Raw genomic sequence first — 24805 nt, forward strand, 5'->3', positions numbered from 1 at the left:
CTGCCCAAGCCCCCCAATTGATACCCATGTTCAGGGGGCCTAGTTCAGTCTTAACACCGGTTCCCCAACTGTCAGTCTGAAGTCAGTGAGCTCCAACTTGCCCAGGTCAGCTGTTTCTGTGGGTTTCCCCAACATGGTCTTGACCCCTTTGTTCATCACTCCTCCCTCTCTACAACTGGACTCCAGGAGTTCAGCTAAGTGCTTAGCTGTGAATCTCTGCTTCTGCTTCCCCATCAAAATCCCAGCACAAATCTTCACAGACCTTGAAAGAACTATACTCAACTTCACATTGAAGAACAAAAAAACTAGGATAGCCCAAACAATCCTTTGCAATAAAAGAACTTCCAGGAGCATCACCATCCCTGACTTCAAGCTCTACTATAAAGCTATAGTAATGAAAACTGCTTGGTATTGGCACAAAAACAGACAGGTAGACCAATGGAATCAAATTGAAGACCCTGATATTGATCCACACACCTATGAACACCTGATTTTTAACAAAGAAGCTAAAATTATACAATGAAAAATAAAGTATCTTGAACAAATGGTGCTGGCATAACTGGATCTTGACACATAAAAGATTGCAAATAAATCGATACTTATCTATCACCATACACAAAATTTAAGTCCAAATGGATCAAAGACTTCAACATAAATCCAGCCACATTGAACCTCTTAGAGGACAAACTGGGAAGTACCCTTAATGGATTGGCACAGGAGACCACTTCTGAACATAACACAAGTAGCACAGACATTGAGATCGACAATTAATAAATGGGATCAACTGAAACTGAGAAGCTTCTGTAAGGCAAAGGACACAGTCAACAAGACAAAATGGCAGCATACAGAATGGGAAGCGATCTCCTTATAAATTCTTATGGCTCAGCATTCTTACTCAAACTACATATCCTGTCTGAAAATAATATAGTCATCTCTCAATAACCATAGATTAAATCAACCATGGGTTCATGATGTTTTTCTTTGTATATGAACTAAACATGTAGACATTTTCCTGTCATTATTTCTTAAATACTACAAGTAATTTTTTAGGAAATATCCATACTGTAATTAGTATTTTGAGTAACTTAAATATACAGGAGGTATACAGAAGGATATACAATCCATATGCCAGAACCATATCATTTCATAGAAGGCATTGAGCATCTATAGATTTTTGTATCCACAAGGAACCTACGACCTATGGATATCAAGTGATGCCTACACTGTAATTCATATCTTTCTGTGAAAGGAAAACAACCATTTTCAATGCCAGGTACTACAGAAAGCAAGAAGTCTGAAGTCCAAATACTGATCTCTTCTACAACTGCTTCAATAATTCTATGCTTCTAGTTACAATAATGATTATAATTATTATCTTGGAGGCAAAAATACTATTGCTTTTTAGAGTTATGTGAACAATATATAAATTAATATGATTTGTAAATGCCAAAATGCTATGTAAATCATACCTAATATATTACACCAAGGCTCATTTTATAAAGGCCATTTCCACCACTAATAATCCTTCCTCATTTTTACTGAGTGGCTTCAGATGGTAATGATTTCTGATGTTCTTTCATCTTAGATGCAGTGCTAGCACCACAGTTTACCCTAGCTCAACATAAATACTGTTTGGCATTGTTTGATTTTATGTCTAGTCTGTCTATCAATATACTTGAAACTAATCATTCAAAACAGGAAAAAATATAAGTGATAGATCCATAAGTTCTCTGTGGGAAAGAATCATATTTAGTATTTGTTTTAATTGTTATGAGACTTGAAATGTCTAGTGGAAGCATCTATCTACCATATACTTACATTAGTTAAAAACATGAGAAAAAATTGGTATAAAATAGAAATTTGAATGGCTTAATATATTAGGAAATGAATGTAGTTTTTAAATAAATTTATTTGCCAATTTTTATTTTAACAAATCTTTTGTTGTTGTTGTTGTTGTTGTTTAATTTAGTCATTAGAACCTACTTTAATAATGAAGAAGAAATAACTTGAAATTAGAACTTGCCAGAGCTTAGGAGTGAATAGTTATGATGATGATACTGACATTCCTTTTTTTCCCATTTTTTTATTTGAATTAGAAACAAGATTGTTTTACATGTCAATCCCAGTTCCCTCTCCTTCCCCTCCTCCGCTACAACCCCCAAACTAAAACCCTACCTATCACATACCCTTTCTGCTCCCCAGGGAGGGTGAGGCCTTCCATAGGGGGTCTTCAGAGTCTGTCATATCCTTTGGAATAGGGCCTAGACCCACCCCGTGTGTCTTGGCTCAGGGAGTACTCCTCTATGTAGAATGGGCTCCCAAAGTCCACACCTATGCTTGTAGTACTGATCTACTACAAGAGTCCCCATGGATTTCCAAGGTCTCCTCACTGACACCCATGTTCCTGGGGTCTGGATCAGTCCCATGCTGGTTTCCCAGTTTTCAGTCTGGGAACCAAGAGGTCTCCCTTGTTCAGGTCAGCTGTTTCTGTGGGTTTCACCAGCCTGGTCTGGACCCTTTGCTCATTACTCATCCTTCTCTGCAACTAGATTCCACTTCAGTTCAGTGGTTAGCTGTGGGTGTCTGCTTCTACTTCCACTAGCTCCTGGATGAAGACTCTACGATGGCATATAAGTCAGTCATCAATCTCATTAACAGGGGAGGGCATTTAAGGAAGCCTCTCCTCTGTTGCTTAGATAGTTAGTTGGTATCATCTTTGTAGATCTCCAGATATTTCCCTAGTGCCTGATTTCTCTGTAAATCTAAAATGTCTCCCTCTATTATGGTATCTCTTATTATCTTCTTTTCTTCTATTCTTCCCCCGACTCAAACTTTCTGCTCCCTCATGTCCTCCTCAACCCTCCTATTCTCCCCTTCTCATTCTCCTAGCTCCGTCTCCCTTCCCCCCATGCTCCCAATCTGCTCAGGAGATCTTGTCCCTTTCCCCTTCTCGGGGGAACATGTATGTCTCTCTTAGAGTCCTCCTTGTTACCTAGCTTCTCTGATGGTGTGGATTGTGGGCTGGTAATCTTTTGCTCTATGTCTAAAATCCATATAAGAATGAGTACATACCCTGTTTGTCTTTTTGTGATTGGGTTACCTAGCTCAGAATGGTTTTTTCGAGTTCCATCCATTTTCCTGTGAATTTCAAGATTCCATTTTTTTTGTTGTTTGTTTGTTTTGTTTTTTTTTTGTTTTGTTTTGTTTTGTTTTTCTGCTGAGTAGTACTCCATTGTATAAGTGTACCACATTTTCTCTCTCCATTCTTCAGTTGAGGGGCATCTAGAGATGCTTCCAGGTTCTGGCTATTACAAATAATGCTGCTATGACACAGTTGAACAGATGTCCTTGTTGTATGAATGTGCTTCTTTTGGGTATATGCCTAACAGTGGAATTGCTGGATCTTGTGGTTGACTGATTCCCAATTTCCTGAGGAGTCGCCATACTGATTTCCAAAGTGGTTGTACAAGTTGGCACTTCCACCAGCAGTGGAGAAGTGTTCCCCTTTCTCCACATCCTCTCCAGCATAGATTATAATTGGTGTTTTTGATTTTAGCCACTCTGACAGGAGTGAGACGGTATCTCAGCGTTGTTTTGATTTGCATTTCCTTGATGGCTAAGGACGTTGAACACTTTCTTATGTGTCTTTCAGCCATTTTAGATTCCTCTATTGAGAATTGTCTATTTAGTTCTGTACCCCCACTTTTTAATTGGATTGTCTGGTGTTTTGGAGACTAGCTTCTTGAGTTCTTTGTATATTTTGAAATCAGCCCTCTGTCAGATGTGGGGTTGGTGAATATCTTTTCCCATTCTGTGGGCTGTCGTTTTGTCTTGCTGACTGTGTCCTTTGCCTTACAGGAGGTTCCATTTATCAATTGTTGATCTCAATGTCTGTGCTACTGGTGAAATATTCCAGAAGCGGTCCCCTGTACCAATTAATTCAGGGGTATTTCCCACTGTCTTCTAATAGGTTCAGTGTGGCTGGAATTACGCTGAGGTCTTTGATCCATTTGGACTTAAGTTTTGTGCATGGCGATAGACATGGATATATCTGCAGTCTTCTACATGCCAGCATCCAGTTATGCCAGCACCATTTGTTCAAGATACTTTATTTTTTCATTGTATAATTTTAGCTTCTTTGTCAAAAATATAAATTTTTCTTCACTAGTAACTGAAATGGTACAAATAACTAATTTCCACTTTAATAAATCTTAGATTTTAAAACCTTATTTGAAATTTTATAATATCATCATGCAATATTGTCTCCAAACCAACTTCTATGATATCTTTACTAATAAATATTAAGAACTGGGGTGAATAATATTTCTACTTACATAACTGAAGCTTAATTAAGTTTCCACTAAAAGAGACAGTAACTTCAAACTGTTTAGCAGAAATCCCTGAGAGGCCAATGGATCCAAGAAAGATGAAAATTAAGTATTTAATCAAAAGGCCCTATGACATCACCTATCACCACAGTGGTAGTAAGTCAAGGCAGACTGCTACAGCAAATGATCAATTGTGAATGTTACAGTCACACAGCAAGAAGCAACTCTGTCTTACAGAAGACTATGGTACAATAACCAGAGTGACTGCCAAAAATATTTTTATTAACATCTGCAACAAGTACTTGTTGCACTTTAATAGCACTTTTTCCTTTAGATCAAAAGCTGCTGACATTACCGATGGTCTTATCAAATAATGTGATTAGAAAATGAAGCACTTTCTTTATGACCTTATTCATTTGTGCAAAAAATTTAAAAATTACAGACAGTAAGTTAAAGTTAAAAATAATCTTAAATACACACCAATAACTTACTTTAGAACTAAATTGTTAAGTAATATCCCATAAAATGCCAATCAATTGGTATTAGAGCTCTGTATCATTCCGTTATTGTCTCCCTCCCCATTATAATTAAGCCAAACTAATTATTTCCACATGAGGCTTCAGTTTCCACCTTTGTTTGACAGCTTTTACTCCTGGGGCATTGTATTTATGATAAAGCTCTATCCCACATCCAAATCTCTAAAGAACTATTTTTTTCTTGTTACAAAGGTATAAAATCATTGCTAGACTCATAGGAGCTCATATAGTCTGGCTGACCACCTGGGAGCCTACATGGGACCAACCTAAGCTCTCTACATATATGTGACAATTGTGTAGCTTGTTCTACTTGCAGGACTCCTAACAATGGGAGCAGGAGCTATCCCTAAAGCTTTGGCTGGCTTTTGAAAACCTATTGCTCATACTGGGTTGCCTTGCCTAGCCTTAATTAAAAGGGAGGTGCTTAGTCCTGCAGCAACTTGATATACCATGCTTTGTTGATACTCATGGGAGGCCTGCCTCTTTCTGAAGTAGAAGTGGATTGGAAGGGAGGGGCAGAGGAGAGATGGGAGGAAGGAATGGGAGGACAAGAGAGAGATTAAACTGCAGTCAGGATGCAAAATAAGTAAATAATTTTAATTAATAAGAGAAATTAATAATAGAAATACCAAACAAGAAAAAAGAATTGCTGTTGAACAATGGGCATTCCCTCATACCAGCTAGAAAGCTTATTTCCTGTAAATTCTGCCAACAGAAGAAAAAAAACAACAATTCAGACACCTTCACCAAGGATATTCACTCAAGGCTGAACCACTATTAATATATAAGAGGCAGCCTTTTAGGAATATTGGTAAATCTAAAAGGTACTCTAGACATTACTATAATGCTGTCATGTCTTTTAGAATCAATATAAAATGGTCAAATGTGACAGGTAACCTGAGAGATGAGGAGATGAGAACTTAAATGGTACAAATACATTATTAAAAAAAAAAGAAGAAGAATGAATTCGAACAAGTAAAGCATAAGAATTTGCCTGGGATGATATGACACACTTAAGATACCCCCATGGAGGGCCTCACCCTCCCTGGAGAGCAGAGGGGAAATGAGAGGGGCTTGGGGGAGTAGGTAGGGGGACAGGGGGAGGGGAGGGAGAGGGAACTGGGATTGACATGTGAAGCAAGCTTGTTAAAAAAAAAAAGAATTAGAGTGACAGAAAGGTATAGAAAATCTGTTCTAATTAAAGAAATGAAGAGTTACTTTAAAGTAAATTTGTTTAAATCATGACGAGTTCAACTCTATTTTTAGCACTGCTGAAGCAAAAATGAAGTGCCTGAAAGTAAAGTGTTAAATAGCTGAAACTGGGAAGTCTTTAAAAGATTTAAACAGTATAAGCAATGAAGCAAATGTTGTGTCTCCATAGAGCAGTTATTGGTCCTAATAAATCAGATCAACTCTGATGAGACTGAACTTCTAGAGCCAGAATTATAAAAGCTACTAGATTTGATGTAGTAGTATTTATATTATTCATAGACCCAGACTATCTGTTTTTATACTTTTGAAATACGAATTCATTTTTGGTTCTTTATTTTTTTCAACTATGATGCATTGACTTAATTCACACTAACAGAAAAGACTGAACAGGAACTCTAAGTCTAAAACAACATATTTGACTATTTGAGTATGCTGTCATAGATGACAATAATCAAACTAGAATAAGCTAGGAGAGGAAGCAACTGGTTCATCAGTGCTTTACCTTTTACTAGCCTGACACAAAGTAACAGCCTAAACTGAGTTCTTTCATATGCTTCTAAGCTCAAAATTGGATTAATATTTTTCTTGTCATTGTTTGGAGTAGGTGAAAACAGAAAATTTGTATTAAAATAGTCCCTTTGATATTCTCAGCCTAAAACAAATTAAGAAAGCATAATTCCTATCACTAAATCCCTATATTAAATATAAAAGTAAAACCTACAGAATATAAATAAGTTCACCACAGTAAATCACTCTCTCTATTTACCAGAAAAATACCTGTAAAGAAGTTCTTCTGTGCAAAGATGAAGTGGTAGGTGGCTTTATAAACCTCTAATTCACATTGCCATGTCTGTGGCATGTTCCAAATTCTGGGGTAGCTGGCATTGATGTGAAACTGCAAAACAAATGTTAGAGATTAAAATATGACAATGCTAACAGCATGCAAATGAAGTCATACACACTAGTGAGTAATTAAAACTTATTTTCCCACTGAGATGATCAGAAGGTGTCTTTTGAGACTTTTAAAACTGCTACAGCATGAGCAGCAAAATTAAAACAAAAAAAAGTCAATGAAATGATTCTAATGATACTCTGCTATACTTCTACACTGGAGCCTAGCAAAATTGTCATCAGAGAGGCTTCATCCAGCAACTGATGGAAGCAGGTACAGAGACCCACAGCCAAACACTAGGCAGAGCTCAGGAACTGTGCAGACAAGGAGGAAAAGGATTACAGGAGCCAGAGGATTCAAGACACAAGAACACGCCGGGCGTTGGTGGTGCACACCTTTAATCCCAGCACTCGGGAAGCAGAGGCAGGCGGACCTCTGTGAGTTCGAGGCTAGCCTGGTCTTCAGAGCAAGTGCCAGGATAGGCTCCAAAGCTACACAGAGAAACCCTATCTTGAAAAACAACAACAACAAAAAAGACACAAGAACACAACCCAGAATCAGCTAAACAAGGCTTATATGGGCTCACAGAGACTGAACTGACAATCAGGAAGCCTGCATGGGTCTGACCTATATCCTCTACATACCTTATGGTCGTGTAGCTTGGTATTCTTGTGAACTCCTAACAGTGGGAGCAGTGAGCTGTCTCTGACTGTTTTGCCTGCTTTTGGGACCCGTTTCCTCCTACCAAGTCCCTTCATCTAGCCTTAATATGAGGGGATGTGCCTACTCTTATTGCAACTTGTTATACCTGGGAGGCCAGCCCTTTTCTGAAAGGAAATGGAGGAAAAGTAGATTGGGGGAAGGGACTGGGAGAAGTGGGAGGGGAAACTTCAATTGGGATGTAAAATAGAGAAAAATAAATAAAAATTTAAAAAAAAAAACTGCTGTAGCAAACAGTCAGTATTTCTGGTCAATACCCAAATCTTTGAAATACTTTGATTTGGTCAGAATTCTCTCATGCTCTAGTGTCAGCAACATACACCAGCTAACAACCATGCATACCATCATACAATTTGACCCTGGCATTTCTGCACAGGAAAAAGCTGCCTGCCTAGATATAGCAATGCTTTACACAGTCCCATTTATCATCAAGAGCTTGAGAATTCTAATGAGTGCTGAACCATAAGGAATACTGTTTTCCATAGACAGATTTTAATGCTAGATTTTATGTAATAATAGATTTCCTGTAGTAATTTTATATTATTCATAGACTAAGTCTACATGTTTTATACTTGTAAAATATGAATGCTCAAAAAAATGTTTCTTTTTTGTTTTTTTTTTTTGTTTTTTTTTTTTTTTGAGACAGGCTTTCTCTGTGGCTTTGGAGGCTGTCCTGGAACTAGCTCTTGTAGACCAGGCTGGTCTCGAACTCACAGAGATTAACCTGCCTCCCGAGTGCTGGGATTAAAGGCGTGCACCACCACTGCCCGGCCTCTTTTTTTCAACTATGATGGCATCAACTTAATTCACACAACAGAAAAGACTGCACAGACTCTCAAGCTATTCCAACATACCTGACTATCTGTGAATGCTGTCATAGATGATTATAATCAACACACACACACACACACACACACACACACACACATACATATATGGGTTTTTCTTAGTAGTTGTGAAATTTTCTTAACTTACTTGTAGATGACTTAAGACAAGTAATTAAGAACCTTATGACATGACCTTATATAAATGAGTCATCAGTGAATTCTACATAGTGGGTTTTTGTTGTTACTGCTTTTTTTTTTAAGTGCCAGATTAATGAGTATCGTAATCTGAAATTTAAACTGTGGGTACTACCAAACAATCCAAGGTACCTCAAAATTTTCTTCCTTTAAACTTTAGTCACTGACTTGCACAAAGGATAAAATTAGTCAAGCCCTGAGAGAAAATCCAAAAGGGCCAGAACATATACTCAAAGTGTACCGTACTTATAATTTAAGAGAAATAAATGAAGTTTAAAAATAACATTCTAACAACTTTTGGGGCCTTGTACTTACTTCCTACATATTAGAATTAGAGCAATAAGCCAGGGGGTGGGTGTGGGTGTGGGTAGGGAAGTGGGGATAGGGGGTAGAAGGGCTGGCCCACACCTTTAATCCCAATATTTAGGAGGCTGAGGCAGGTGGATTTTTGTGAGTTCCAGGACAGCCTGGTCTACAAAGCAAGTTCCAGGATTGCCTGGGCTGTTAACACAGAAAAATCCTGTCTCAAAAAAAAAAAAAAAAAAAAAAAAAAAGAAGAAGAAGAAAAGAGAAAGAAAGAACAGAGCAATAAAGAAATGACAAAGGCAGTATACAGCATTAAGAATCTCTTCCCAAGTATGATATAACTAGAGTACCTACTTTGCAGTTCTTTAATAAGAAAACATAATAATTTTTTAAATTTTACATTGGAAAATTAAAACCAAATCTGTATCTACTAAAAGAATGCATATCATATATTTAGACTTACTGCTAACATTTCTGCTTCTAAAAGGGTCCGATATTGCATGCTGGTAGTAGCATCAACATGTAATAGTTGTCCTTTAATTGCAGGGGTGTAACCTAGTAAATAAAAATATAAAATTTAAGAACTAGAGTAAAAGCTATACAATTATAATTTGTGTAGTAGAACCGACTCAAAAAAGAAATCCCTGGGAAACAGCTTGAGTATACTTCAGTGAAAGAGAGCTTGCTAACGTAACAAGAGATCCTACTCAGATCAGACAGCTCTGAGTAAACATCATCACCATATAATATCTACTCTGGTTTGCTTGAATGTGAACCCACAGTGGGCTCTCAGTATCCATATGAGATGGTTTCAAGATCCCACACTTAAACCAAAATCTATGATGCTCAAGACCTCTATGTGAAATGTCAAAGTATTTCACATTATTTCATACATTCTCCACATTTGCCAAATTATCCCACATCACTTATAATTAATATTTAATACAATGTAAACACTTTGTAACTAGCATTAAACAGTAATGTTTAGAGAATTACAAGGAAAAAAGTATATAGTACAAACTCAACTTTACTTAAACATTTCCATATTGCAGTTATCTGATATGGATGCAAAGTCTATGGATATGAGGTTTAGTTACAAATGTTTAGTCTTTAAGCAACACATTTCAAATATTAACACAGGCCCCATACTTTTTCTTTATCTATTGACTGAAGTATATATTTTTTCATCATCTTTTTCAACTACTCCCTATATAAAGATAGTTGCTAAATATCGTCTATTTCTCCTATAATGACACTTTCACATCAATAAAGGCCACTCTCAGCACAAGCAGGAAAGTGTAAAAAGTCATATCCTTTCTTAATGTTCTTTTTCAAAGAACACTAGCTGTATGCTACTTTTCAAAAAGTTTTATAGGTAGTCTACCACTCATGCTGCTATTAGGTTTTCTTTTCCATTACTATAACACCTGAATTTAAAACATATTTTAGGCTTCTGTGTTTGGAGTCATGTGTTGTTTTTTCATGATGCCATTCATAGCTCCATAGAGTGATCTTAAAAACCAACAAATTCTTTTGACAATTTTTATTACATTTTATTCATTTGGGTATGTCTATGTGGAGGTCAGAGGGTAACCTGTGAGAATTGGTTCTCTCTTTCTACCATATGGGTATACTGATTCTGCAGTCCTCAGTGAACCAATATTTGTACAACTGTTATGCACTGTAACATGGCATAAGGATGTTTACTATGTGCATTATTGTGCAGGTTATTCTTAAGTCAACTTGACGCAGGCTAAAGTTATCTGAAAGGATAGAAACCCAATTGAGAAAATGCCTCCATAAGATCCAGCTGTAAAGCATTTTCTTAATTAGTGACTGATGGGGGAGGGCCCAGACCACAGTGAGTAGTGCCATCCATAGGCTGGTGGTCCTGGGTCCTGCTTTGGCTGAGAAAACTACAGGGAGCAAGCCAGTAAGCAACATCCCTCCAAGACCTCTGCCTCAGCTCCTGCCTCCAGGTTCCTGCCCTGTTTGAGTTCCTGTCCTGACTTTCTTAGCAATATCTAAATGAAAGCAAATAAACCCTTTCCTCCCCAACTTGCTTTCTAGTCGTAGTGTTTCATTGCAGCAACAGAAATTCTAACTAAGACAATTATCAACGTAAAGATTTTTTTGGAAGTACTTTGCCTGTCTGTATGTATGTGCACCTCATGTGTATATAATGCCCTCAGAAGCCAGAGGAGTGTTATAGATGCTTTTAAGCCACCATGTGATGCTGGGAACCAAAACAGGAACAACAAGTGAAGCGCTTTTAATTGCAGAGCCATCTCTCCAGCCCCTGAAATATCAATTTAAAAGGAAGCATTTCCATATTTGAACCATTATTAATTTTGTACAACCTCCAACTTCCTTTCTGCACTGTGATATACTGTAATGAAGGTATTTTAACAGACTTTTCTTACCAAATAACTCCTATGAATCAGACAGTGCTAGAGAATCTCAGCTCTCTCTTTCTTGGCCTCACATGATTGTTATTTTAAAGCTAGCTAATATAATGGCTAGTTCTTCTCAAAACAAAGGACCTAGAGTTGCGCAGAGGTATATATTATGCCATCCTTAGTCACTGTTTTAATGGATTATTTAAACAGGAAAGCCCAAATTCTGTAGCTTTTATGTAAATATAAGAAACAAGTCAACCTCTCTTTCTCTCTTTATATAGTTGCACCAATATAGGTGACAGAAACAAGATAGGAGAGCTAAATAAAATAAAATATGAATAAATAAAATGAATAGCAGTTATTCATACTATCATTGCCATTTAGTGATCTTAAAATAATAAGAGTTTATTGCTATTCTCTTTACTCTCAAGAAAGTGACTAAGTATACCACAATTTCATCTTAACTCTCCTCAGTCACTAAGATGGGAATAAAAAAATCGAAATTTAACCAAAAGCATTTATTCATGTTATTGATTAATTGCCCAAATTTCAAACATGCAATGAATTATAGTAGCTCAGTTAAAACTGTAGCTGTAAGAGAATTATTTAATATTTTAAATATGCACTATTGTTTTTCTTTCTCAGTTACACTGTTCTAAGTACCCATTATTCTATGAAAAAAAATCTATTAACATTATACCCCCAAAATTTAAAGCCTATTTATCAAATAAGTACTGTTCAAATCCCAGGAGCTGAGGTCAGTACTAGACCTGTGAATAATACAGCATCTACTCTCACAGTATGAAAATCTAACTAGAAAAATATTAAGCAAATTATATTTAGTCCTAAAAGAAATGTGCACAATGTAATAAAAATACAGAATTACAACACCTAACAAGTCAAAAATTGTTCTTCTCTAGATAAATAGTTATGTTATTAAACTTAAATTGCAGGTACATTAAAGCTTAAAACTAGGTTCTCATCTGCTTATGGGTACTTCAAAAAAAAATTACAAACAGAACCATCATATGATCCAACAACCCTATTATTGGGTATATCTCCAAAGACAATGAAATATGTATGCCAAAGAGTCATCTCAGTGCCCATGTTCAATGAAGCACCATTCAGAAAAGTCAAGAGATGAAAACAAATTAAGTATAATATCTACCAACAGATGAATGGACAAAAAAATGTGATAATATGTGAAATAGAAATGTAGCCATTAAAAAAAAGATGAAATCCTATCATCTGTGGCAAAATGGCTCAAAATGAAAGTAATGATGTCAAGTAAAATAAGCAAGACACAAAAATAGATGTGATCTCATTAATGCATGCAACTTAAAAAAAGAAAAAAGTAAATACTGAGCTTAAATCAATTGACAGTAGAATGGCAGTTACTCAAGACTAGGGAGAATAAAGAGAAAGGAAGAGTTGGGAGTGGGTGAACAATGACTACAAAAGTATAGACAGGAATTTCAGGCTGACTCAAAGATAATGAGAATATATTGTATACTTCAAAAAGCTCAAGAAAGCTTGTCAGCATGGTGGTTCGCACCTGTGATAACAGCACTTGCAGGTCTAAGGCAAGAGTATCTCAAGACAAGGCTTGGAGACAAGCCTACTCAACATAGTAAATCCTTGGTCAGCATGGGCTAAATAGTGAGACGCTACCTCAAAAAAAGAAAATTAAATAACTGCAAAGCTAAACAAAAGAATTTTAAATTCTTTTACCACAAAGAAGTTATAGATGTAGAAACACATTTACTTTGAACATTGTAAGTCTATATACATGGGTTCAAACATCACATAGCACCCCATAAATAGGTACACTTTTTATGTTATCAGTAAAAAACTATATTTAAACTAAAAGTTAAGAAATTAAAAATGTTACTAATGTTAATCTGAAAGGACTAACAAACTATATTAGCATATTAATCATGTCACTAATTATTTCAGGCAAAATAATAACTTACCATTTTCTTCAACTGTCATTGGAATATTAATTTCTAAATATGAGCCAGCCCCTACATTTACATGTACAGCATTTGTTTCCTAACAAAAGAATAAGATTAATTTACATGAAATTATGTACTTATATTCCTATCATTTTACTTTTAAATATCAAAGAAATATAATTAATAATTTGAAGTATTAAAAATTTAGAAAAACTAAGGTTCAAATTTATACCCAAATTGTACTAGAACTACTTAACAAAATACAAAGGAGAAACCAGAAAGTAACTTAAAAGTCCATTGTTATTACTATCATTATTAATTTCTTTCCATCATTTGGCATTTAATAAAATATTATAAACATAAAATGCACAAAATTATTTAAGGAAGTATGGGGAGCTCAGAGAAATTAAGCTAAGCATAGAATTATAACCCCAAAAATACTCTGAGAAGTAATTTTCAAATTTTAAATACTATTTTCTACTATATTGTAATAAGTACCCTGTTTTTAGTAAACAGCAAGTCAATGGTAGCATCTGCAATAATATTCATCCGTAGTTCAAATGCAAGGATCTGTCTTGGTCTTCCAGGCTGTGCAATCTCAGAAACTTTCAGAACTTGATAATCAGGTGGAAAGAAAAACTTCCATAAACAATCTCTACACAACAAGGAAAAGGAGTAATGGCTGTTAGTCAAGCACAATCTTCTTTGGTAAGGGACCAAAATCATTGCTATCTCATTACCGAGTGAGACATGGGCAGACTACAATCTGAGCTGTATGTGAGCTGTAAAAACATGCTACAAGCACATCAATTGTGCTAATGATCAAGAACTGAAAGAAGATACCTTAGTTCATCATTTCTCCCTAAGCAAGTGAATTAATTTTTCTGAGGAAACCTGATCAGCCTCCTTGTCTATAAGAATAACTTATTTCACAAAGTGGCACTGATGATTAAATAAAAATAGTTAAGTGTGTGTGACACATGGAAGAATTTTGCATTATTTTCACAGTCACTCAAAAAATTAACCTTTATTTTTATTTATGTGTACAGGCATTTTGCCTGAACAAGTATCTGTGCACTTCATGGATATGTATGTGTCTGGGGGATAAAAAAGGATATAAGATCTCCTGAGACAAGAGTTATCAACAGTTCTAAACCATCACATGGGTGCTGATAATGTCAGGTCCTCTTCAAGACTATCCAGTGCTCTTAACTACCAAACCATCTCTCTAATTCCCCACAATCACTTTTAATCAACATAATATCAACAAAAGGACAAAGAGCAATATATTCTAAAAAGTAAACAAGTATTTAGTTGCTGAGCCTAGTGTATGTCTCCCTATATTATTTGACAAGGATGAAAGAACTTAAGAAATGTTCAACTTAAGAGTCTTCTATGTGAGCCAACATTAGTATAGTGTTCAGAGACTACTTAAAATAAGATACTTGGGAAAAAGTAGATGAACAGAACAAATCTGGAAACTGTGATTCACAGAGTTCAATTTGCCATCATTACATGAAAAGACACAAAAGAAATTCTGCAAATATTCTGAGACTCAAAACATATTACAGCAAGACAAAAAATACAGCATACCTAGAGGTACAGGCAATGAACTATAATGAAAGAACGCTGGATAGGAATGGTTGATGAACCCAGGCTCTTACTACTGAGGTTTCAATACTTTCCCCACATCACACATCCATCTTTCCATCAGAGTAGGGAAACACACACTACCCACATGAACAAAGCACACTGGAAAGTAAACATTGTGATTTAATGAGCTCTGAGTCTAAATGAAAAATACACTGCAGTTCTCTCTCAGCAGGGGAAAGCGTACTAGAGAGGGTTGTGGAAGTGACATTCTATTGCATTAAGTCAGTCATTTTTCTCTAAATAATACTGATTGGTCAGTCTCTAACATGAATTTTTGTGCTGGGCGTGGTGTCACACACCTGTAATCCCAGTACTCAGGAATAGACAGGTGGATCTTTTTAAGTATGAGGCCAATCTGGTCTACATAGTGAGGTCCAGGAGCACAGCCAAGGATATGTAGAGAGATGCTGTCTCAAAAAAACAAAAACTTATAAAAATTTAACTTGGGCTTTTGAGCAAATATGTACTGACACTTTTAAGTGTAGCAAGATTAAATATAATTTAAGAATTGTGCTTTATTCAACTAAAAAAGTACAAAAACATTTCATGTTTTCTTTTTAATATAACTGTTCACCAGGAACCCCCTGAAAAGGCTAATTTCTCCTAAGATTTCTAAAGACAGTTCAAATAGCTCATTACTTAATATAAACCTCTCATTTTCAACTGATATGACAGTGACTACAGCATCATTAAACCAAAAAAGAAAAAAAATTACTATAAAAGGAAAATTAAAATCTAGTAACATAGAGTCTGCTTTATAACCTGAAATTTTGAGCTCCATTGACATTCAAGTTTAATAAATAATCTAACATAGAACTTAGTAATTGTAATAGCGTATTTCAAGGGTTTTCAAAAAATTTATTCCAGTTTTTGAACAACTGTTAAACAATGACTTACTGGGACATGTTATTTAAATATACCTGAAATGCTAACATTAAAAGAACATACTGAACAATCAAGCAGGAACTGCTCAACCAGAACACCAATGGCTTCCCTGACACTTTTTGGTTGGGCACCATCATACCAAGCACTGTCTGAGGGTTCTAGACCTGGACATGTGAAAGAAGAAAAGCAACAGCTCCATGCCATGACTTGTGGCTGGAACAGACAAGACTCAACCAAGCACTACCTGTAACCCAACCAAGAGTCCTGGCACAGGGTGAATGGGCATCATTATGGTGAGTACAGGGTGGGGAAATGGAAGCAAGAAAGGTAGAATGGTTCAATGGGCTGTGGTTAGAGGTAGATCTGAAAGGGTGAGGGTGGTAAGGAACAGGCTGACACAAATGGCCTATTAGCCACCCAAATCCAAGTGATATCTGGGCTTGGGCTATTGCCAAAGGCCAGGTTTGGTCTGAGGCCCTGAAGCAGCTGTGAAGGGGAACTGTGTTGATGTCTGTGGCTCCTGCCACCACTGAGGGTTGTGTTGTGTGGGCTGCCACCTGAGAGCATGTTGGTATCTGAGAGCCATGCCAATCTGAGTGGCCTGCAAGGCTACCTGGGGCCATGGTGACATCCTGGTCCAGGCTGCTGGCAAGGACTATATCTGGGTCTGTGGTCCTACCATAGCTGGAGTCTGTATTGCTGTCCATGGCCCATGTTACCACCAAAGACCACACAAATGTCTGGGGTCTTGGCCGTAACTAGTGTCCAAGAGGGTGTCCAAGGATCATGTTTTCTGCACTATCACCTATGGCCATGGTGTTGTCTGGGCCAGAGCTGCTGCTGAAGGCCATGTCTGAGCCTGTGGCCCTATGCAGACAGGGTCTGAGTTGATGTCCATGGCTCCTGTTATAACTGAGGGCCATGCAGATGAATGGAGTCTGGTCAGCTACCTTAAACTATGTTGGTGTCCTAGGACCATGCCAGGGCCAAACGGAACTGGGTGGCTGGTGCTGCCAACTGGAGCCACTGAGGCATGTGCGCCTAAGTCACTGTCTAGGGCCATGTCTGGGTCCATGGCCCTGTAGCAACTGGGGTCTGGGGTAATGTCCATGACTTCTGTTACCACTGACGGCTCTACAGATGCCCAAGGTCTGGTCAGCGACCTGAGACCATGTTGGTGCCCGAAAGCCATGCTGCCACAAAGGCAATACTAATCTAGATGGCATGTGCTGTCACCAAGGTCATAGTGACATCTGGGTACAAGTTGCTGCTCAGGGCCATGTCTGGGTCTATAGTCCTGCTCTAGCTGAGGTCTGTAATAATGTCCATGGCCCAAGTTAGCACAGGAGGTCATTGTAACCATACTGTGTTGAGCCAGCCCCACCCTTCACTGGCACTAGGATGACTGGCCCTGTCCCTCTAGGCTCCAGATGAAGCATAATCCTAATTGGTCTTATCACTAAAAACTCCGAGACAGGATCTCAGCCCTTTCGGTCTGAGGTTGCAGAGAGGTAAGAAGTGACTGTAGCTGTTCCTTTGCTTCTTGAATCTTTCAGCTTTTACCCCGATATCTGATTCCTGGTTTTTAATGATAAGACCCATTAGGATCACACTTCATGACTGGATACTAGAGTAAGATACCTGGCTATACCCCTCAGGGGAGAGCTACCCCCTCCCCAGGAAAAGATGGCCACACCCCTCACCAGTCATTCATTCTACCTGGCAAGCATATCAGAGCTGATCCTAAGGGTATGAGAGCAGGAGAGATGATCCTGCCCCTTGTGTGCCCCCTAAAACACTTGAGAGAGAGGACCCTGCACCTCTCCTGGGCAAAACAGTAGAGCTGGCCCTGGTGGTATGAGTGTGGGTGAGCTGAATATGAGGAACTTGAGAACAGGAGAACTGGCCCTGCTCCTTGCTGCATTGGGTGAGCTAGCCAAGGCAGTGCTGGACAGCTTGCCAGGTAGTGACAATGAGGGAAAGCTAGCGAGCTGACCAACACAACTACAACCCAAGGCCAGACCCAGCATTATGAGTTGGCCCACCCTACCATCCACATTATCTATGAACTGCTGGAGCATGTGATGGGACGAATCTACTGATTCAAAACAGCAGGATCTCCACAACACAGGACAACAACAGGATATCCAAGAGGAGCCCCAGTGGGAGCACATTATCAGTGGGATAGCAGATATCAGAGGCCTTGAGCCAGACTAATGACTCAAGCATTTACTAGCAATGAACACTTGCAAGTAAAGATAAAAAGACTAAAGGGTAAACTGTGTGACTCATCAGACCACACTACTGCTTCCATGACAAGAGTCTTCTCCTTTTTGTTTTGTTTTATTTCTTTGTTTTGTCTGGTTTTGAGTTTTTCTTTTAAATTTGGTTTTGTTTTGGGGTGAGGGTACAAGGGCAGAGGGTAGATATGAGGAGCTGGGGAGATGGGTGGGATAAAATATAAGATGTGGCTCTTTGAGTCCCCTGACCTACAGAGGCCATCATACCCTTCCTGCCACCGAATCCTGCAGAAGGACCTAGAGGCAGTACAAAGCAGCCAGCATCAGCTATCATCACTGCCTTCCTCCTCCACCCTCTGGTAGAGAGAGCAAGCAAGTGAAGGAACAAGAGGAGAGTATACACCCTTGAACCCATACCCACCAGAAGAGGGAGAGACCCCACCTATACCCACTGGAAGAAGAGATAGGAAGACAACAGTATAAGAACACATCCAACAACAGAAAGACTTACATGACATCACCAGAGTCTAGAGACTCTACACAACCAAGACCTGAAAATCCCAAAACAGAAGAGAATGACCCTAAAAACAGCTTCACGAAAATAATAGAGGCCCTCAAAGAAGATATGAGAAAATCCCTTAAAAAGCAAACCAAAAAAAAAAAAAAATGCAAGAAATCAATGAATCTCTTAAAGAAAGCAAGAAAGCCAAGAAAAAACAAACAGATGAAGGAAATATCAAGACCTGAAAACTGAAATAAAATAGAGACAATAAAGAAAACACAAACTGAGGGAATGCTAGAAATAGAAAAGAAGGGTAAATGATCAGGAACTACAGATGCAAGCATAACCAACAGAATACAAGAGATGGAAGAGAGAATCTCAGGTGCTGAAGATAAACTGGAGGAAATGATTCATCGACCAAAGAAAATCTTAAATCCAACAAATCCTTAACACAAAATATCCAGGTAATGTGGGACACCATGAAAAGACAAAACCTAAGAATAATAGGTATAGAAGAAGGTAAGGAAGCCAAGCTCAAAGGTGCAGAAAGCATATTCAACAAAATCATAGAAGAAAACTTTCCTAACCTGAAAAAGGACATGCCTATGAAAGTGCAAGAAGCTTACCAAACACCAAATAGACTGGACCAAAAAAAAGTCCCCTCATCACATAATAAAACACCAAAAATACAGAATAAAGAAAGAATATTAAGAGCAGCTAAGAAAAAAGGCCAAGTAACAAGTAACAAGCAAACCTATCAGAATTACACCCGACTTCTCCATAGAAACCTTGAAAGCCAGGAGGTCCTGTATAGATGTTCTACAAACACTAAGAGATGATGGATGCCAGCCCAGACTACCATACCCAGCAAAACTCTCAATCACAATAGATGGAGAGCATAAGATATTCCATGACAAAACCAGATTTATACAATACATATCCACAATCCAGCCCTACAGAAAGTTCTGGAAGGAAAACTCCAACCCAAGGAAGTCAACTACACTAAGAAAAACATAGGCAATAGGTAATCTCACTTTACCAAAAGCCAGAAATAGAGGAAAAACTCACACAATACCACCAACAAAAGCAAATCCAAAACAAACAAGAAAAAATAATCAATGGTCATTAGTATCCCTCAATATAAATGGTCTTAACTATAAAAAGACACAGGCTAACAGAATGATATGAAGACAGAATCCATCCTTTTGCTGCATATAAGAAACACACCTCAACTTCAAAGACAGACGTTACCTCAGAGTCAAAGGCTGGGAAAAGATTTTCCAATCAAGTAGCTCTAAGAAGCAAACTGGTGTAGCTATCCTAATATCTAACAAATTAGACTTCAAACTAAAATCAATCACAAGAGATGAAGAAGGTCATTTCATATTCATCACAGGAAAAATCCATCAAGATCAAGTCTCAATTCTGAACATCTATGCACAAATACAAAGGTACACACATTCGTAAAGAAAATACTACTAAAACTCAAATCACACATTAAACACCACACACTTACAGTGAGAAACTTCAACACCCAACTCTCACCACCAGACAGGACCATCAGACAGAAACATCAGAGAAGGTAGGTGGTACCCTCAAACAAATTGGTACAGGAGACCACTTTCTGAACATAACACCAGTAGCACAAATATTGAGATTCACAATTAATAAATGGGACCTCCTGATACTGAGAAGCTTCTATAAGGCAAAGAACACAGTCAGCAAGACAAAATGGCAGCCCACAAAATAGGAAAAGATATTCACCAACCCCACATCTGACAGATCACCAAAATATACAATGAACTCAAGAAGCTAGCCACCAAAACACCAAACAATGCAATTAAAAGTGGGAGTGCAGAACTAAATAGAGAATTCTCAACAGAGGAATCCAAAATGGCTGGATTTCAAGATTCCATTGTTTTTTTTCCACTGAGTAGTACTCCACTGTGTAAATGTACCACATTTTCTCTATCCATTCTTCAGTTGAGGGGCATCTAGGTTACTTCCAGGTTCTGGCTATTACAAATAATGCTGCTATGAACATAGTTGAACATATGTCCTCATTGTATGAGTGTGCATTCAGGATTAGAGTGCATTCCTTGGGTATATGCCCAAGAGAGGAATTGCTGGATCTTGAGGTAGACTGATTGCCATTTTCCTGAGAAACCGCCATACTGATTTCCAAAGTGGTTGTACAAGTTTGCACGCCCACCAGCAATGGAGGAGAGTTCCTCTTTCTCCACATCCTCTCCAGCATAGTCAGTCATTGGTGTTATTGATTTTAGCCATTCTAACAGAAGTAAGATGGTATCTCAGAGTTGTTTTGAGTTGCATTTCCCTGATGGCTCAGTAAATAAATCATCAATTAAATACAAAAATAAAACAAAGGAACCAATAAGTAGGCTGCTCACTGGAGTTTGCTTACAGTTTCTCCATATACAAGTTACTATCTGGATCAAAATGTTTAGTGAAAACTTACTTTGCCACAATGTAATAGTTGACAAAAATTAAACAATGGGGACTAGAGTGATGACTCAGCTAGCTGTTAAACGCCTTTGCTGCTCTACCAGGGGACCTGAGTTTGGCTCTTGGCACCCACACCAGGCATCTCACAACTGACTGTAACCCTAGCTCCAAGAGATCCTCTGGCCTCCATGGGTGCCTGAGCTCAAATGCACGTACATGAATACATATGGATACATAAGAATACTGGCACACATGAATACACATAATTAAAAGTAATAAAAAATATTTTTAAATATTAAGCTAGTATTCAATAAAAATTAAATCTCAATCCACCGGAAAGACTGCTAGAAATATAATCCACTCAAGTACCTCTGCCTGTCAGCCCAGGGTCCATAATTAAAATCTGTTCCTTTACCACAAACGATATCTAGTCCCCAGCATGGAGGTAAGTCTTGTAATTTGCAATCTTCACTGCTTATTTCTCCTTCTATACTCTCTTCTGTTTCTTCTGGAACAAGTCCTACATTCCAAAATATAGAAAAGGAATTAGCTAAAACCACCATTAAGAAGCATCCTTAGATTAGCAGTTCAAACAGTTTAGTCTCAGGTAACCTTGCACTTAAAAATTTAAGAGTCCCAAAGAGATTGGTGTTTTTTGTTTTGTTTGTATGTTACATATCAAATTACTATACTCAAATTTAAATGCCATGATTTTAAAAAGGTTTTATTTAAACAATAAACTTACTATTTACTTACGCAAGGAATAACTTTCAAAAAAGTATAAAATAAAAAATTAATGAAAATTAAACTAAGTTTTCATCTCAAGAAAAAAATTTAAAAACCAACTACATTTTCCAAAACAACTTAGTGAGAAGTGTTTGTATTGCTCTTTACAACAACAGGTATCAGTGTTCAGTCAAACAGAAAAGAAGTAGAGTCTCATAGATGCTCTGCACTTACCTATTGTTAAAAGGCTCTGAAGTAGTCTGACCTCAGGTATAGATGGAAAAGGATGAGACATGTCTTTTCATAGATAAAGTTGGATGATATTCTCTGATACTAGAGCAAAATTCTACAAGTGGCACATCTAAAAGACTACAGTGTAGACCCTGAAACCCACTACTCTTCAAACTCTCTCATATTAAAAATCTACTGCTCTCTCTTGTATTCTGAATAAACCTTTTATCCATGCATGACTCTATAATATTATGTACTGGTCATTTGGAAAAAAGTGATTCACTGAATCATGTTCGTTTTTATGAATATTGGCAAATTTATTATTAAACTTTTCCTAAAACCACTTTAATGTCACTAACAGTTTCATTAGAAAAGCTGTTAATATTTAGATGTTGTCAAACAGCACCAAAGTTTCCAAAATCCCAATTTTCACATGAAAAAACTATATGGTTTGTCTTCAAGTAAAGTTAATGTTCCATGAAAAAAAGTAAATAGATTTGAGACTCAATCAAGTAAGTGTATTTACTAAACTCCCTGGAGCACTCTAGCTTGCAGCACTTCCCTCCCAGTTCATCATTCCAAGTACAAAGACTCTACTTATGGCTCAAAAGTGATAAAACTGGTAATTTTTATGGTTTCATCAAGGAATTCTTTTGAGATTTTTCTGTTAAACCACAAATGTGTGGCAATGACTTCTAAATACCATTGCTTCAACAATGCCATGACAAAAAGGCAGGTAAAATCCTGTTCCTATACTAAAAATACTGTGACCACACAAACCACTGTGATGCAAAAAGAACAGAAGAATGATAAAAGAGCTGAAACAATCCAACGTTAGGAAATTTTCTCAAATGGAAGCCATCTATCAAACACTGAAAGTAGCTAAGTCTTAATTTTTAAGTTTTGAAGTTCAAGTGTAACAAATTTTCATTTTTCCCTTCTAAGTTAAGACAAACTACCCTGTTACACATTCCCTATGGGGTTTTCTTAGGGTTATTTGCATCCTCAATTTTCGAAGCACATCTATGAAACGCAATTTGTAGAAAAGATTAGTCTATAAAACTGTAATACTCAACTCTTAAGACATGACACCTTTTTTCTTAAATTTGACATTCTCATAATCACATTTAATACTTACTGATGCTAACTTTCAGAAGATTTAAATATGGATACAACAGCATTTCATAGAAGAAACAGAACCATTTCTATGAGATATACTTTCAAAAAAGGACATACCTGGCTCATCCATGTAATAGTAGATGTCAACATCATTTGACTGCATCACCACAAAACCTTCTCCCATTAGTCTTGGTGGTCTAGGAGAACAAATATGAGACATAATAAATACATCTTAGACTACAAAATGCTCAGCACTCTAGTGAACAGTAATTAAGAGTGAAGAGGAAAAGGGGAAAAAAGAAACTACAAAGCACATGACAGGTTGTATCTAAAAAAAAAATAAAGAACATCTTTCACACAAACACTATAACAAATGTAACAAGTTACTCTAGTTGTGTATTACATCAGGTTAAATGATAAAATGACCCTGAAAATTTATTGGTAAATTAGTTCAGGAAGAAAAAAGTCCTCATTTTAGGTTTTGAATGAGATAAATCTATTTAAAACAGAGGTTAAATATAACAATAGTTATTGAAATATAATAATCATACTTTGCTTTATGACAAAATTTAAATGATTTCCATTAATACCATTGTAGCCCTCAGTAATATTTAATCTACCAGCATAATAAAGTATAACCTTTCAGAAACAATAAAAGAATTGCCATTTTTATCTGTAACAATTTACATTTTCTCCAAGAATATTTTGCTGATTAACTTAAAATAAATGTAAAGCAAACATCCTGAACTTAAACTCTGACAAGAATATTTCTCTAATTTGTTTCTCCTTACTCTTTAGTTAACAACTTCTCTGCCACATACTATAGCACTGCCATATACTACATAAAAATATATCTTATTAGATAAAAGCATATAAAATGTAATAATTTTCTTCTAAATACGTTTTAAATGATAAAAATTGAACCAATCTGCTTTAAAAAAATTAGAAAAAAAATGTAATTTTATGTAGCCTATGGCCTGAAACTCACTGTGTAGCCAAATCTCACCTTGAACTCTTTATCCTCCTCCCTCTAGCTCCTAAGTGCTGGGATAAAAGTCATGGGCCACCATACCCAATATCCACAGTTTTGAAAAATACAATTTAAAATAATGTTATATAGAATATTAAAATAGGAGAACACTGTTTCATCTTACTCTTTGGTTATTTAAAACTGCAGTTCTACTCACTTCACTTTTACCTATAAATACAGAATTGTGTTCATCTGCCAAATTCCAGAAAATCTTTAATCAAGTCTAGGCTATCAAAGAGTAAGGCTAAATAGATATGCAGCCACTTAGAACCGATATAGAGGAAACCCTCTCCACTATTCTAGCCAATCCTGGAAATTTTAGCGGCATGTCAGCCAGGAGTTAAAATTTGCTTACCATAGTCTCAAAAAAACTTACATTTCCGATACAAGAAAAAGCTGGAACATTACAATAGAGATTTTCTATGTATATACTTAAAATTATACATCTTCAGCAAGAGTTTTTATCATAAAGAGACTAAGAAAACATAAAGATTGGGAACTGTTATTCCAAAAAATATGTAACCTGGTGTCTGGCAAGAGTTAATAAGGAGTTGTCTCATCAGGGCCTGATCCATTCTTGCAT

The 24805-nt window shown here is 37.0% G+C and overlaps 1 protein-coding gene across 11 annotated transcripts in view; it reads right to left on the bottom strand.

Moving 5' to 3' along the window:
- LOC100752965 (KIAA1109 ortholog) overlaps positions 1 to 24805 on the bottom strand; it is a 197168-nt gene that overhangs the window by 148592 nt on the left and 23771 nt on the right. For 10 of the 11 annotated variants that reach the window (XR_004771991.1, XR_004771990.1, XM_035451565.1 and 7 more), the window contains exons 10-15: positions 23310 to 23389; positions 21486 to 21636; positions 13869 to 14025; positions 13389 to 13467; positions 9480 to 9571; positions 6854 to 6971 (exon numbers count right to left, since the gene is read on the bottom strand). Coding sequence is in view for 9 of the 11 variants with exons in the window: in XM_035451565.1 (XP_035307456.1) it covers positions 6854 to 6971; positions 9480 to 9571; positions 13389 to 13467; positions 13869 to 14025; positions 21486 to 21636; positions 23310 to 23389 (677 nt within the window). In the remaining 2 variants the exon portion in view is untranslated. Of the gene's footprint in view, positions 1 to 6853; positions 6972 to 9479; positions 9572 to 13388; positions 13468 to 13868; positions 14026 to 21485; positions 21637 to 23309; positions 23390 to 24805 lie in introns of those variants that run through there. The other variant, XM_035451569.1, reaches the window with a different exon arrangement.

The sequence above is a fragment of the Cricetulus griseus genome (genome assembly GCF_003668045.3).
Source record: "Cricetulus griseus strain 17A/GY chromosome 1 unlocalized genomic scaffold, alternate assembly CriGri-PICRH-1.0 chr1_0, whole genome shotgun sequence".
Classification (NCBI taxonomy): domain Eukaryota; kingdom Metazoa; phylum Chordata; class Mammalia; order Rodentia; family Cricetidae; genus Cricetulus; species Cricetulus griseus.